Raw genomic sequence first — 16,843 nt, 5'->3', positions numbered from 1 at the left:
AAATAAACTCGAAAGTGAAAGTCAAATATTATATAATCTCACCTGTAAGTGGAACCTAATCAACAAAACAAACAAGATAGCAAAACATAACCAGAGACCTTGAAATTAATAACAAATTGACAGTACCCAACAGATGGGAGGTGGGAGGGGACAAATAGGGGAGAAGGGGGGCTGGTTGTCAAGGAACATGTATATAGAACATATGGACAGCCCAGGCTGGCGTGGCTCAGTAGATTGATTGCCGGCTGCAAATGATAGGATCACTGGCTCTATTCCCAGACGGGGCACAAGCCTGGGTTGCAGGCTAAGTCGCTTGTTGAGAGTGTGTGAGAGGCTAACTGGTTGATGTATCTCTCACACACCAGTGTTTCTCTCCCTCTCTTTCTACCTCCCTTCCAATCTCTCTAAAAATAAATAAATAAAATCTCAATTTTAAAAAAATAATAAAAGGACACCATGACAAAGCCAAAGGGGTGTAGGATGGAGGATGGGTGTAGGTCAAGATGGCTGGGGTGAGGGGGAATGGTGGGGGAGAATTGGAGACAACTATCCTTGAACAACAATAAGAAAACAATTTTTTAAATACTTTAAATTAAAAAAAGAATTAAGAAGTTCTCTATTACTAGTAACTATGAGTTGGGGCTGAATTTTTTAATCAATAGAAATTAGGATGTTTCTTTGAAATATTAATTTTCAAATGATAAACCACCCTTGTATTTCTGAACAAAGTCTACTTTAGTTGTACTATCCTTTTTATGTATCACTGAATTTAATTTGCTGATATTTAAAATTTTTGCATCTTTATTCAAGAGAGACTGGTTTTGATTTTTCTTTGCTTATAATGTTCTTGACAGTTTTAGTTGCAAGGCTATGGTGGCTTCCTACAACAAGAAGGGGGATTTTTCTGGGTTTTTTTTTCCTATTTATGCTTAAATTACAATATATGATATTTCATCCTTAAAATTTAGTCATGAGTCTTACTGTTTAAAGGTAAGGTATCATGTTTTCTCTGGCCACTTTGAAGGTTTTATCTTTCCCCAAAGTTTTCAATAGTCTTAAAATAATGTGCCTATGTATGTATGTGTGGTTTTTCTCAATATTTGTCTTGTTTAGGGTTAATATAATTTCTTATATTGTTTGGGTTGGCATCTTTCACCACTTTAGAAAATTCGTGACCATTATCTCTTCACATATTTTGCTTTTGCCTCACTATCTCTTTTTGGAACTCCCATGGTATACTTTTTTAACTAGGTCTCATGACGCTTTTATGAATTTTATATTCTTTCTCTACTTGATACTTCCATTTCAAGACTTTCAAGAAAAAAAAAAGACTTTCATAAAACTATCTTTTAGTTCACTAACCCTGCCTTCTGCTATGTCTCATCTGTTTTTAAACTCCCTTAATGGAAATGTAAAATTCAATTCATATATTTTTCGGGTTTAGAATAACTAAATTCCCTTTTAGAGATTCTGATGCTGTTATAAAGTTCTCACACTTTCTAAAGTCATTGCCTATTAGCTCTAATATCTGGATCACCTGTAGGTATGTTCTTATTGTCTGGGGTTTTTCTCTTCATATTTAGTCATATGATTCTGTCTTTTAATGTGCTTATTAATTTTATATAGAATGACTGAAAATTGCAATTTTTATACATATGACATCTCAGAAAGAGCTGATCCTTTCCTCTGCTAGGTATTTAAAATGGGGACTGATGACCTTATTCTTATCAGAAACTGAGATGAGTCAAGAAGAGGTTTCAGTTTGAAGAGGGTCCTATCTATCTCTAATTCACCTAATCGTAGGGTACAACTCTGCTCTTTTCAACCGTGAGCCTGGGGTGTTCACTGGAACTCTCTCCTCTTATGAGTCCTGAACATTAATCTTTGGAAAGACTTAATGGGAATTTTTTAAACATTATTATTATTACTAAAGCAAATATATTTATATCCAATGTTATCATAAAGTGCTATGTGCCCTGGGTGATGTGGCTCAGTGGACTGAGTGCCAGCCTGAAAACCTAAAGGTCACCAGCTTGATTCCCAGTCAGGGCACATAACTGGATTGCAGGCCAGGTCCCCAGTTGGGGGCATGTGAGAGGCAACCGATCCATGTATCTCTTGCACATCGATGTTTCTCTCCCTCTTTTTCCCTCCCTTCCCTCTCTCAAAAAATAAATAAATAAAATCTTTTGAAACAAATTTAAAAAAACAAAATGCTATATAAGTGAATCACAGAAATAATTTAACTTTATAATTAATAATTTCAAATAATTTATCATTCATTGTGCCAGAAGCTGGCAAGCTATGGCACTGACCACTGTCTGTTTTTATGAATAAAGTCTTATTAGAAGAGAGCCATGCTCATTCACTTACTTACGGTCTATAGCTAGTTTTGGACTATGCTGGCAGAGTTGAGGCATTATGACAGAGATCATATGGTTCACAGAGTTCCAAATATTTACTATCAGGTGTTCAACAAAAAATATGTGTTGACCCCGATAGACACTAAACAAACCAACCATAAAAATGTATTCTGTCACTTCATACCAAAGAGTTTCTTCCAGCCACTTTCACTTTGGACATACAGGCTATAAATCCAATTATTAATGGGTTCAACCACTTAATAATGCATGTAATAATTTTACATCTTATGCATTCAGATGTAAAATTATTAAGGATTATATCAATATAAACCTGGAGATAGGAATGGGCAATTATGTACCTATGCTAGCAATTAAAGAAACCCTTGTCTTTTTTGAGTGCTAGACTGAGATTATGATGGGAAAAAGTAATCTCCCTAGTGGTAAAGCAAGCCCTCAGACAATAGTAAGTCAAGGTCATATATCCATTGTAGGAGACCATAAATGAACTCAGGGGAGCCAAAGAATTAGATCAAGTGAGAAATTGGGTAACCTACCTGTAACTACAAACGAGACAGATTATAACCAGTTGTGACTATAGGAAATCAATAATAAAAACAGAGAACACATAGCCAACTAAGGAATCCCAGGAGGCAAATTATCTCTGTCCTTATTTACATTTTAGAATTCATAAAGTTTTACAATCCAGTGCTGAGTTTACCCCAATTTCCACTTCTGCTCATCCACTTCTCCTTCCCACAAATACAAATAATCATTGCCCTGTCTCTCTTCAACACATACCTTCACTTTCACATTTTTCAGTCAAAAACTAGCAAAAGGAAATTTTAATAAAAGAAAAAGACACAATTCACTTAAAATATTTATGTTATGCAACTCCAATGTAATCAAGTACTACCCTAAGCAACACCACCTATATAAATAATCACAGTGCAGTATGATACTGGTTTACACTCATGAGACTATGAGCAATGTAAAGACTTCCTTCTAGTACAATGCCTAGAATATAATATTCAGAAAAAAAAATGAATGTTAACTAAGCAGTAGTGTCTAATAGCAGGTTAAAGTTCCAGGCTATTGGGGTTTTATTCTTTTGCTTGTATTTAAATCTAGTACTTCCTTTTACTTTAAAAAAAATTTCAACTTGCCAAACTCAGATGGTTGCCAGAATAGATGATGAGAACTCAAAAACTTAACAGTATTTTATATTTACCAGTGTTTAATACTACAGTTACCAAACGAAGTTATCAAAAATTTCTCTAGTCAGGAGGAGTACCAGGTGGTCCCACATTTATGTGCAGATAAACCAGGAGGAACAACAGGGGAGCCAGACAGACCACACAACCCAGGGTTCCAGAACAGGAAAAGAAAGCCTCAAAACCTCTGGCTATAAACACCTGTTGGGGTACAGTGGCAGGAGAAACTCCCAGCCTCAGAGGAGAGTTTGTTGGAGAGACCCACAGGGTCCTACAACGTACACAAACCCAGCCACCAAGGAAAAAGCACCAGAAGGGCCCAATTTCCTCTTGGATAAAGGGGAAAGTGACTGAAAGCGAGGTGAGCACTGAGCAAGTGGCATTATTCCCTGTCTGATCCCTCTCCCACAATGCAGTGACCTAGGTCCACCCTGGAGAATACCTAAGGCTCCACCCCTTACTACATAAAATGCACATCAAGACGAAAAAATATGGCCCAAAATGAAAGAACAGATCCAAGTACCAAAACCAGAACAAAGTAATGAAGAGATAGCCAACCTATCAGATGGAGAAATCAAAACACTGGTCATCAGGCTGTTTCCAAGTAGAGGAAAAAGTGAAGGTTATGCAAAGTGAAATAAAGCAAAATATACAGGGAACCAACAGTGACGGAAAGGAAACGGGGACTCAAATCAACTACCTGGAGCAGAGAGAAGAAATAAACATTGAACAAGAACAGAATAAAAAACAATTATTGAAAAAAAATGAGGAGTGGCTTAGGAACCTCTAGGACAACTGTAAACATTCCAACATCAAAATCATGGGTGTGCCAGAAGGAGAAGAGGAAGAGCAAGAAATTGAAAATTTATTTGAAAACGTATTGATGGGAGAACCAAGATGGCAGCGTAGGTAGACACACTGCGCCTCCTCGCACAACCAGAACTGACAGAAAATCGAAAGGCAAGGAAGTCCGACACCAAGGAAATAAAAAATAAACATTCATCCAGACCAGTAGGAGGAGCGGAGACCGGCAGCCAGGGCAGAGAGGACTCGCGTCGCCATGGCAGGACCGAGACTCCGAGACTGGCGGAGTGTGGGACGAACGGGGCAGGCAGTCTGACCACTGGCAGACCCTGCAGCCCAACATTCCCGCACAGATAAACCGAGAGGGCCGGACTCAGAGTGGCGGAGAATGGGACAGGCAGAGCGGAGGATAGTACCCCGCGGGCCCACATTCACACACAGATAAACCTGGACAAACGGCGAGGAGCAAAGCAGACTGCGTAACCCAGGGCTCCAGCGCGGGGGAAATAAAGCCTCAAACCTCTGATTGAAAATGCCTGTGGGGGTTGAGGCGGCAGCAGGAGAGACTCCCAGCCTCACAGAAGAGGTCGTTGGAGAGACCCACATGGGCCTAGGGCGTGCACAAGCCCACCCACTCGGGAACCAGCACCAGAGGGCCCCAGTTTGATTGTGGGTTGCGGAGCGAGTGGCTGAAATCTGGCAGAGAGTGGAGTGGGCGCCACTGCTCCCTCTCGGCCCCTCGCCCACGTACAGCGTCACACCATAGCCACCAGCGTAACCCCGCCCCCGTGAACACCTAAAGCTCCGCCCCTTTAAGTAACAGGCATGCCGAGACACACACACACACACAAAATGGCCCGAATGATAGAACAATTCAAAGCTCCAGAAAAAATACAACTAAGCGAGGAATAGATAGCCAACCTATCGGATGCACAGTTCAAAACACTGGTTATTAAGACACTCACAGAATTGGTTGAATTTGTTCGAAAAGTAGATGAAAAAATGAAGCCTATGCTAAGAGAAACAAAGGAAAATGTACAGGGAACCAATAGTGATGCGAAGGAAACTGGGACTCAAACCAATGGTGTGGACCAGAAGGAAGAAAGAAACATCCAACCAGAAAAGAATGCAGCGACAAGAATTCGGAAAAATGAGGAGAGGCTTAGGAACCTCCAGGACATCTTGAAACATTCCAACATCCGAATTATAGGGTTGACAGAAGGAGAAGAGGAAGAACAAAAACTTCAAAACTTATTTGAACAAATAATGAAGGAGAACTTCCCCAGTCTGGCAAAGGAAATAGACTTCCAGGAAGTCCAGGAAGCTCAGAGAGTCCCAAAGAAGCTGGACCCAAGGAGGAACACACCAAGGCACATCATCATTAAGTTACCCAAGATTAAAAATAAAGAGAGAATCCTAATAGCAGCAAGAGAAAAGGACAGTTACCTACAAAGGAGTTCCCATCAGAGTGTCAGCTGATTTCTCCAAAGAGACCTTACAGGCAAGAAGGGGCTGGCAAGAAGTACTCCAAGTCATGAGAGGCAAGGACCTACATCCAAGATTGCTCTAGCCAGCAAAGCTATCATTTAGAATGGAAGGGAAGATAAAGTGCTTCTCAGATAAGGTCAAGTTCAAGGAGTTCATCATCACCAAGCCATTACTATATGAAATGTTAAAGGGACTTATCTAAGAAAAAGAAGATAAAAAATATGAACAGTAAAAACGACAGCAAACTCACAGTTATTAACAACCACACCTAAAACCAAAACAAAAGAAAACTAAGCAAACAACTAGAACAGGAACAGAACCACAGAAATGGAGCTCTCATGGAGGGTTATCAATAGGGGATTGGGAGGGGGAGAGAGGGGGGGAAGGTACAGAGAATAAATAGCATAAATGATAGGTGGAAAATAGACAGGGGGAGGGTAAGAATAGTGTAGGAAATGTAGAAGCCAAAGAACTTATAAGTATGACCCATGGACATGAACTATAAGGGGGGAATGTGGGAGGGAGGGGGTGGGCAGGATGGAGTTGAGTGAAGGGGCAGAAATGGGACAACTGTAATAGCATCATCAATAAATATATCAAAAAAAAAAAAGGAAAACCTATTTATGGAGAACTTCCCCAATCTACCAAAGGAAATACACTTCCAGGAAGTCCAGGAAGCTCACATTATTACATTACCCAGTTTTAAAGATAAGGAGGGAATCTTAAAAGCAGCAAGAGAAAAGGAAAGACTTACATACAAAGGAGTGCCCATAAGACTATCAGCTGATCTCTCAAAAAAAACCTTGCAGGCAAGAAGGAGCTGGCCAGAAGTATGCAAAGTTATGAGAGGCAAGGACCTACACCCAAGATCATTCTATGCAGCAAAGCTATCATTTAAAATGGAAGGACAGATAAAGAGCTTCCCAGGTAAGGTCAAGTTAAAGGAGTTCATCATCACCAATCCCTCATTACATGAAATGTTAAAGCAACTTATCTAAGAAAATCAGTGGGGAGATGGAGAAGGAAGTACCGGGGAAAAGGTACCAGAAATAAGAAGCATAAATGGTAAGTACAAAATAGACAGGGGGAGGTTAAGAATAGTATAAGGATATAGAGAAGCCAAAGAACTTACATGTATGACCCATGGACATGAATTAAGGAGGGGAAATGCTGGTGGGAAGTGGGGTGCAAGGCAGAGAGGAATAAAGGGGAGAAAAAATGGGACAACTGTAATAGCATAATCAATAAAATATATTTAAAAAAACATTACAAAACTAGATGATGACTTATATATAAAAATTAGTAATTGGAAAAAAGTTTCTCTAGCCAAAAGGTATTCTAAGACTGACTTATAATTTGTTAGATACAAATCATATAGTTCTAAGAATGTCTTATAATCTAATATTAAAATAGGTCTTACCTGTTTTTTTAAGTAATCATTTAATTCTTTCAAAGTATCAAAAGAAGACCTTAGCCTCTTGCATTCTTTGTTTTTTGCCTTAAGAGCTTCAGTTAAGTGTACAACTTCTGCATCATGTTGCTAGGAGGAAAAAAATATTATCAAAAAATTAGGTAAGAATTGCTTGTCACTAATGGTACTGAACACAAATTAAAAATTACAACTCCCTCAATCAAAAGAAATTAATCAGTATATTAAACACACATAACTAATACTGCAAATAATTTATAAAAACTGTATAATTGATTAAAGTACAAACCAAGCATTAAAAGCACTTGTGAAATGCTGTTTTAATACTTTATTAAAACATATTATACAAATTAAGCAGCAATAAAGCTATTGCTCAGAAAAACCCAACGCAGAAATTCAATCAAATAATTTCTATTGACACAATGGAATTATAAAACAAAGAATTTTGGATACTTTTCAAGAGATAATGAGTTATTTATAGCTTTATACATTAAAAAGAAGGTTTAAGTTACCTTTAAGGAGTAGAAGAACTAGTCCATAAACAGAACAAAGTAATTTTTGTTCTCATAAAGCAGCTGAAATTTTCTTTTTTAAGATTTTATTCATTTTCAGAGAGAGGGGAAGGGAAGGAGAAAAGGAGGGAGATAAACATCAACATGTGATTGGTTGCCTCTTGCACGCCCCCTGCTGGGGAACTGGTCCGAAACCCAGTCATGTGCCCTGATTGGGAATCAAACTGGGGACCCTTTGCCTCACAGACCTACACTCAATCCACTGAACTACACCAGCCAGGGCAGTGGAAATTGTTTTAAATCTGAAAAAATTAATATACATAATAAAATTATTCTGATCCCCAAACTATTTGACTCTCCTTAATCAGTTTTATCAATGATTCAAATCAATTTCTTCTTTAATTACATTTAAATGAGATAGCATGTTTTCAAGTTTAAGTATGAATATTATTTCTTTCAGTTCTGGCCAAGATGGAGGCATAGGCAGAAACCTTTCGCTTCCGAGCACAACCAAAAGGAAGATAACAACCAATCTAAAAACAATAAACAACCACAGGTGCCAGAAAATCAAACTGCATGGAACTCAAATAATGACTTAAAGAAACATTCACCAGACCAATAGGAGAGAGAGAGACGGGCAACCAGGTGGGTGGAGAGGACCCCATGGCAAGGCAGAGTACACAGGGGGCAAGGCTGTGGACAGCGCAAGAGAGGCAAGGCTGGCTTAGAGGACCCACAGCATGGCGGCAGACTGCACCAATGAGGCTTAGCTGGTTTAGTGGGAAACTAAAGACTCACACTAGCTGCAAACTACTGTGGGGGTTGCCACAGCACAGGAAACTCCCAGTGTCACCAGACAGAGTTCATTGGAAAGTGGGGCTAGAGCAGATCAAGCGACCTGTATTGCTCGCTCTCTGACCCCTCCCCCACAGACAACACTACAAGGCAGCAAAGAGGGTTGCCCTGCCCCGGTGAATACTGAAGGCCCCCCCCCAACAAAACAGGTGTCCCGAGACCCAGAAATATGGCCCATATGAAAGAACAGATCAAAACTCCAGAAAAAGAGCTAAGCCACAAAAAGACAACCCTCCTATCAGATGCAGAATTTAAAACACTGGTAATCAAAATGCTCACAGAACTGCTTGAGCTCAGTTCCAAAATGAAGGAACAAATGAAGGTAACCTAAAGTGAAATAAAGCAAAATATACAGGGAACCAACAGTGACAGGAAAGAAACTGGGACTCAAATCAATGATCTGGAAAAAAATGAAGAAATAACGCCCAACCCCAAAAGAATGAAGAAACAAGAATTCAAAAACATGAGTAGAGGCTTAGGAACCTCTGGGACGACCATAAACGTTCCAGTATCTGAATCATAGGGGTTCCAGAAGGAGAAGAACAAGAGCAAGAAGTTGAAAGTTTATTTGAACAAATAATGAAGGAAAACTTCCCCAATCTGGCAAAGGAAATAGACTTCCAGAAAATCCAGGAAGCCCAGAGTCCCAAAGATATTGGACCCAAAGAGAAACACACCAAGGCACATCATCATTAAGTACCCAAGATTAAAGATAAAGAGAGAATCTTAAAAGCAGCAAGAGGAGAGGAGAGAGTTACCTACAAAGGAGTTCCCATAAGACTATCAGCTGATTCCTCAAAAGAAACCTTGCAGGCAAGAAGGGGCTGCAAAGAAGTATGTGAAGTCATGAAAGGCAAGGACCTACATCCAAGATGACTCTATGCAGCAAAGCTTTCATTAGAATGGATGGGCAGATACAGTGCTTCCCAGATAAGGTAAAGTTAAAGGAGTTCATCATCACCAAGCGCTTATTATATGAAATGTTAAACGGACTTATCTAAGAAATACAAGAAGATCAAAAACTATGAACAGTAAAATGACAACAAACTCATCAAAAAAACATCAACAACTGAACCTAAAAAAAAAAAAAAAAAAAAGAAGCAAAAACTAAGCAAACAACTAGAACAGGAACAGAACCAGAGAAATGGAGATCACATGGAGGGTTTTCAGTGGGGAGGTGGAGGGGAAGAATGTGGGAGAAAGGTACAGGGAATAAGAAGCATAATTGGTAGGCATAAAATAGATGAGGAGAGGTTAAGAATGGTATAGGATACAGAGAAGTATAAGAACTTACATGTACAAGCCATGGACATGAACTCAATGGGGGTAAAGCTGTAGGGTTGGGGGGTGTAGGGTGGAGAGTTGATAAAGGGGGTAAAATTGGGAAAACTGTAACAGCATAATCAATAAAGTATATTTTAAAATACACTACTTCTTTCCCCTCTCAATTTATTCCCAATGTATTAAAAAATGCAAATTTATATATGAAATCGAAAACATGAGTGTCTTTCTTCCAAGTAATCACATAGGTAGCATTCATATGACCTAGAGATTCTACTTCAACTATGTATTTGAAGATACCCAAAACACTAATTTGAAAGAATACACGCACCCCTATGCTCATTGCAGTACTTTTTACACAAGTCATGATATAAAACAACTCTAGTACCCATCAACAGATGAGTGCATTAAAAGGTTTTAGTACATATTTATGATGGAATTATTAGGCATAAAAACAGATCAGAATGTTACCATTTGTGACAGCATGGATGGACCTACAGGATATTATGCAAATCAGTCAGAGAATGACAAATATATGATATCACTTATACGTGGAATGTAAAGAACAAAATAAACAAACAAAATTCTGTGATTCATAGACACAGAGAACAGACTGATGGTTGCCAGAGGAGAAGGGGGTTGAGGAGTTAGTTGAAAAAGGTGAAGGGATTATGAAGTACAAACTAGTAGTTACAAATACTAACGGGGATATACAGTACAACATAGAGAATGTACTCAACAATACTGCAAACCATCTATGGTCCAAGAGGGTACTGGAAATATTGGGGGAAACACTTTGTAAAGTATCGTATACAATTGTCTAACCACTATGCTGTACACCTGAAACTAATACAAAATAATATTGAATATAATCTGTAATTGAAAAATTACAGTTTAATTTTAATATAATTAAATTACAGTGTAATTTAATATAATAAAATATAATTAATATAATTGTAATATAATTGTTCTGTATAATTATAGAATATTTTTTGTTTTTTTATTTTTTAAATATATTTATTGATTATGTTATTACAGTTGTCCCATTCCCCCCCCCACTCCACTCCATCCTGCCCACCCCCTCCCTCCCACATTCCCCCCTTATAGTTCATGTCCATGGGTCATACTTATAAGTTCTTTGGCTTCTACATTTCCTACACTATTCTTACCCTCCCCCTGTCTATTTTCCACCTATCATCTATGCTACTTATTCTCTGTACCTTTCCCCCCCTCTCCCTCTCCCACTCCCCTATTGACACCCTTCCATGTGATCTCCATCTCTATGGTTCTGTTCCTGTTCTAGTTGTTTGCCTAGTTTGCTCCTGTTTTTGTTTTAGGTGTGGTCGTTAATAACTGTGAGTTTGCTGTCATTTTTACTGTTCATATTTTTGATCTTCTTTTTCTTAGGTAACTCCCTTTAACATTTCATATAATAAGGGCTTGGTGATGATGAACCCCTTTAACTTGACCTTATCTGAGAAGCACTTTATCTGCCCTTCCATTCTAAATGATAGCTTTGCTGGATACAGTAATCTTGGATGTAGGCCCTTGCCTCTCATGACTTGGAGTACTTCTTGCCAGCCCCTTCTTGCCTGTAAGGTCTCTTTTGAGAAATCAGCTGACACTCTGATGAGAACTCCTTTGTAGGTAACTGTGTTCTTTTCTCTTGCTGCTTCTAAGATTCTCTCCTTCTGTTTCATCTTGGATAATGTAATTATGATGTGCCTTGGTGTGTTCCTCCTTGGGTCCAGCTTCTTTGGGACTCTCTGAGCTTCCTGGACTTCCTGGAAGTCTATTTCCTTTGCCAGATGAGGGAAGTTCTCCTTTATTATTTGTTCATATAAGTTTTCGATTTTTGTTTTTCCTCTTCTTCTTCTGGCACCCCTAGAATTCAGATGTTGGAATGTTTCAAGATGTCCTGGAGGTTCCTAAGCCTCTCCTCATTTTTTTGAATTCTTGACGCTGCATTCTTTTCTGGTTGGATGTTTCTTTCTTCCTTCTGGTCCACACCATTGATTTGAGTCCCAGTTTCCTTCGCATCACTATTGGTTCCCTGTACATTTTCCTTTGTTTCTCTTAGCATAGGCTTCATTTTTTTCATCTGGTTTTCGAACAGATTCAACCAATTCTGTGAGCATCCTGATAACCAGTGTTTTGAACTGTGCATCTGATAGGTTGGCTATCTATTCCTCGCTTAGTTGTATTTTTTCTGGAGCTTTGAAGTGTTCTGTCATTTGGGCCTTTTTTTTTTTTTTTTTTTTTTTTTTTTTTGGTTCGGCGCACCTCTTACTTAAAGGGGCAGAGCCTTAGGTGTTCACCGGGACAGGTAACACTGGTCACTGCGCAGTGACGCTGTACATGGGGGAGGGGCCGAGAGGGAGCAATGGCGCCCACTCCACTCTCCACCGGACTCCAAACTTTCACTCTGCTACCCACAATCAAACTGGGCCCCTCTGGTGCTGGTTCCCAAGTGGGTGGGCTTGTGCATGCCCTAGGCCCCTGTGGGTCTCTCCAACGACCTCTCCTGTGAGGCTGGGAGTCTCTCCTGCTGCCGCCCCAACCCCCACAGGCGTTTTCAATCAGAGGTTTGAGGCTTTATTTCCCCGTGCTGGAGCCCTGGGTTACACAGTCTGCTTTGCTCCCCGCCATTCCTCCCGGTTTATCTGTGCGCGAATGTGGGGCCGCAGGGTCTGCCAGTGGTCAGACTGCCTGCCCTGTTCGTCCCACACTCCGCCAGTCTCGGTCCTGCCACGGCAACGCGAGTCCTCTCTGCCCTCGCTGCCCGTCTCCGCCCCTCCTACCAGTCTGGATGAATGTTTATTTTTTATCCTTGGTGTCAGACTTCCTTGCCGTTCGATTTTCTGTCAGTTCTGGTTGTGCAAGGAGGCGCAGTGTGTCTACCTATGCCGCCATCTTGGTTCTCTATTGTTTATGTTTTAATAGAAATATAATAATATAATTATATAAATATAATTAATGTATTATATAAATATAATATCTTTAATTACAGTGTAGTTGAATATAATAAAATTACAGTGTAATTTCAATATAATTAAAAGAAATATACTTACTTTATAAATCTGGTTAATATTCCCATTTCCAAGGTTTCACACATTCAAAAGATATTTAAAACATACAATATGTGTTTCATTTGCAGTATGGCAAGATAAACCCACTACACCCAATTTCTCTTACTGATTACAAGTAAAACCCCCAGACATAACACAAAAATTGTTAAAAGTAAATACTGTAAAAGTAAAACAAAGCAGGGAATTGTAGAGAGAAGTGATAACTTGGAGAAGTACCCTAAAGTAAGTAGTTTCCTAGGTTTTTTTTTTCTTTTCCTTTTGTCTAGCATCTAAAGTTTCCTTCTGGTCCTTTGTAGTTATCTTTGTCCCCCATTCTCAATCCCTAAAAATCACTTATCTATTTCTGTCCCTGTAATTCTGCCTTTCCCAAATGTCATGATAATATAATCATGACATGATTTTTCTTCATCTTTGGTTTTTAGAAGCAATTCAATTGTGCCGTTATCTCCTCATGCTTTTCTTTGAATTTATCCTGTTGGAATTCAATGAGCAGCTTGAATATGTAAATTTATGTCTTTCACTAAGTTTGTGAAGTTTTTAACCAATATTTCTTTTTTTTTTTTTTATTGTTATTCAATTACAGTTGTATGCCTTTTCTCCCCATCCTTCTACCCCACCCCAGGTGAACCCACCTCCCTCCCCCACCTCCAATATTTCTTCAAGTATTTTTTTTCTGCTCCAATTGCTCTCCTTTTGGATTTTTAATTACTCATATGTTAAGTTCTTTTAGTCTTACCCCACATATTTCTGAGGTCTTCCCCCTTTTCCTCATTTTTTTTTTGTGTGTGTTCTTCAAATTTGCTATCTATTTATCTATCAAGTTCAGTGTTTATTCCTCCATTTCCACGATGCTACTGAGCTCATCTAGTGAATTATTTATTTCTGGTATGTTAAAGACTATACTTTCAGGGATCATTTGTATAGTTCATTATTTCTGGTATGTTAAAAAGTTCTAAAATTTCCAGTACGTTTTTTTCTAGCTTTTAATTTTTATTATGAGAATTTCTGTCTTTCCTTTTGCATTTATTTACAGTTACCTCATGGAACATAGTTAAAAATCCAATATATGGATCATCTAAGGACTGGCATTTTTTCTTGAGGCTTAGTCACATTTGTGTGGTTCTTTACATGTCCAGGGACTTGTGCATTGTAGCCAGGACCTTTTAGATAGTATGTTGTGTTGATTCTGAATCCTATTATAATCCTCAGGGGAATATTGGTTTCGTTATTTATTTTTTTGAGCAGCGAGCCTAGTTAGAATTTTCTTACCTTTTGTGGGCAGTGACCCAATCTCTGTACATTTTTCAAAGCTTTTGTAGTGCTGCTTTGGAATTGTCTTTTGCATATGTCACTGAAGGCTTAGTCTGAGACTCAGACAATGGCTTAAATCTGAGTTCAGTTTTCAAAGCCTTTGCCATGCTCCTGTGATTCTTTTCCACACTTCCGGCATTGGTGATAGGGAGTTAACCTGAGACTTGGGAGGTATTTCTAAAGTGCATTCTGATCCTTCTGACTTTACTCTGCAGCTTTTGGGTTGTGCTATGCACACTGAGGGTAACCCAGATGTGTATAAGTTCATATACACCAGAGTGAAAGGATCTTCTTTCTAATCTTGTCTCCAAGATTCTCCCCACACTCCGTCATTTACAAGGGCCCCTTTTCCTGGTTTCCCTGGCGCAAAACGCAGAGTTTCTCTCAGACGTTTAGCAGCCTACACCAAAGATAAAGAAAAATCATGTCATGATTCTATTAACATGACATTCTGGGAAAGGCAGAATTACAGGGACAGAAGTAGATCAGTGATTTTGGGGGGCTGAGAATGGGAGATAAAGATAACTACAAAGGAGCATAAGGAGCATAACTTTGGGAGCTAGAATTATCACCTTGATTATGGTGGTGTTACAAGATTGTATGCATTTTTCAAAACACAAAGAATTCTACTTTATGTAACTTATTCATACCTCCTGATATGAAACAAAGGATACAATACCAACTATATAATATTCTTGACACAAATATTTAATCTGAATATAGTCATTAAGAAACAATATGGCAAATAAGAATATGTCATATTCTATATGACTACTGGCCTAGAACTTTCAAAAAAAAGTCTCACAAAAAAACATAAAGTGGTAAAGATTGACTGCTCTAGATTCGAAGAAACCAAATAAGATATAAAAATCAAACATAATGCATGAATTATGTCTCTTTCCTTGATCAAAAAATAAAACAGGGACTTTCAGCCAAGATGGAGGAGTAGGTACACACACTGTGCCTCCTCGCACAACCAAAAGAAGGACAACAACAATTTAAAAACAAAAAACAACCAGAACTGACAGAAAATCAAACTGTATGGCAGTCCGACAACCAAGGAGATGAAGAAGAAACATTCATCCAGACGGGTAGGAGGGGTGGAGACGGGAAGCTGGGCAGAGAGGACTTGTGACTAGGCGCAGCTGGCGGACTCAGCGAGGTGGCGGATTGTGGAGCAGGGTGGCAGACTGTGGAGTGGGGTGAGCTGCAGCTGGCCGGCAAGGCAGCACCTGGTAGACTGGGTGACAGACTGCTCAACCCAGAGTTCCAGCTCGGGGAAATAAAGCCTCAAACCACTGACTGAAAACACCTGTGGAGGTTGAGGAGGCAGCAGGAGAAACTCTCAGCCTCACAGGAGAGTTCATTGGAGAGACCCACAGGGTCTTAGAATGTACACAAACCCACCCACTCAAGAAGCAGCACCAGAAGGGCCCAATTTGATTGTGGGTAGCAGAGGGAGAGACTGAAAACCAGCAGAGAGTGGGGCAAGCGCCATTGCTCCCTATCAGACCCCTCCCCCACATACAGCGTCACAGTGCAGCCACAAACGATACCCCACCCTGGTGAATACCTAAGGCTCTGTCCCTTTACATAAAGGGCACACCAAGACAAAAAAAGTGGCCAAATGAAAGAACAGATTAAAGCTCCAGAAAAAATACAACTAAGTGAGGAATAGATCGCCAACCTATCAGATGCACAGTTCAAAACACTGGTAATCAGGACACTCACAGAATTGGTTGAATTTGGTTGAAAATTAGATAAAAAATGAAGGCTATGCTAAGAGAAACAAAGGAAAATGTACAGGGAACCAATAGTGATGCGAAGGAAACTGGGACTCAAATCAACGGTGTGGACCAGAAGGAAGAAAAAGAAACATCCAACTAGAAAAGAAAGAAGAAACAAGAATTTAAAAAAATGAGGAGAGGCTTAGGAACCTCCAGGACATCTTGAAACGTTCAAACATCCAAATTATAGGGGTACCAGAAGGAGAAGAGGAAGAGCAAAAAGTTGAAAACTTATTTGAACAAATAATGAAGGAGAATTTCTGTAATCTGGCAAAGGAAATAGACTTCCAGGAAGTCCAGGAAGCTCAGAGAGTCCCAAAGAAGCTGGACCCAAGGAGGAACACACCAAGGCACATCATCATTACATTACCTAAGATTAATGATAAGGAGAGAATCTTAGAAGCAGCAAGAGACAAGGACACAGTTACCTACAAAGGAGTTCCCATCAGAGTGTCAGCTGATTTCTCCAAAGAGACCTTACAGGCAAGAAGGGGCTGGCAAGAAGTACTCCAAGTCATGAAAGGCAGGGACCTACATCCAAGATTACTGTATCCAGCAAAGCTATCATTTAGAATGGAAGGGCAGATAAAGTGCTTCTCAGATAAGGTCAAGTTAAAGGGGTTCATCATCACCAAGCCCTTATTCTATGAAAAGTTAAAGGTATTTATCTAAGAAAAAGAAGATGAACATAAAAAATATGAACAGTATAAATG

At 39.4% G+C, this 16,843-nt stretch overlaps 1 protein-coding gene across 8 annotated transcripts in view; it reads right to left on the bottom strand.

The window, feature by feature from the left end:
- Positions 1 to 16,843, bottom strand: part of CCDC138 (coiled-coil domain containing 138) — a 142,639-nt gene that overhangs the window by 93,920 nt on the left and 31,876 nt on the right. For all 8 annotated transcript variants that reach the window (XM_024552361.3, XM_045189161.2, XM_045189160.2 and 5 more), the window contains one exon: positions 7,287 to 7,406. In XM_024552361.3, coding sequence (XP_024408129.2) covers positions 7,287 to 7,406 — 120 coding nt within the window. The remainder of the gene's footprint in view (positions 1 to 7,286; positions 7,407 to 16,843) is intronic.

Source organism: Desmodus rotundus, chromosome 3 (genome assembly GCF_022682495.2).
Source record: "Desmodus rotundus isolate HL8 chromosome 3, HLdesRot8A.1, whole genome shotgun sequence".
Classification (NCBI taxonomy): domain Eukaryota; kingdom Metazoa; phylum Chordata; class Mammalia; order Chiroptera; family Phyllostomidae; genus Desmodus; species Desmodus rotundus.
Note: the sequence above shows the minus strand (reverse complement) of the source record. Positions and strands in the feature narration are given on the sequence as shown.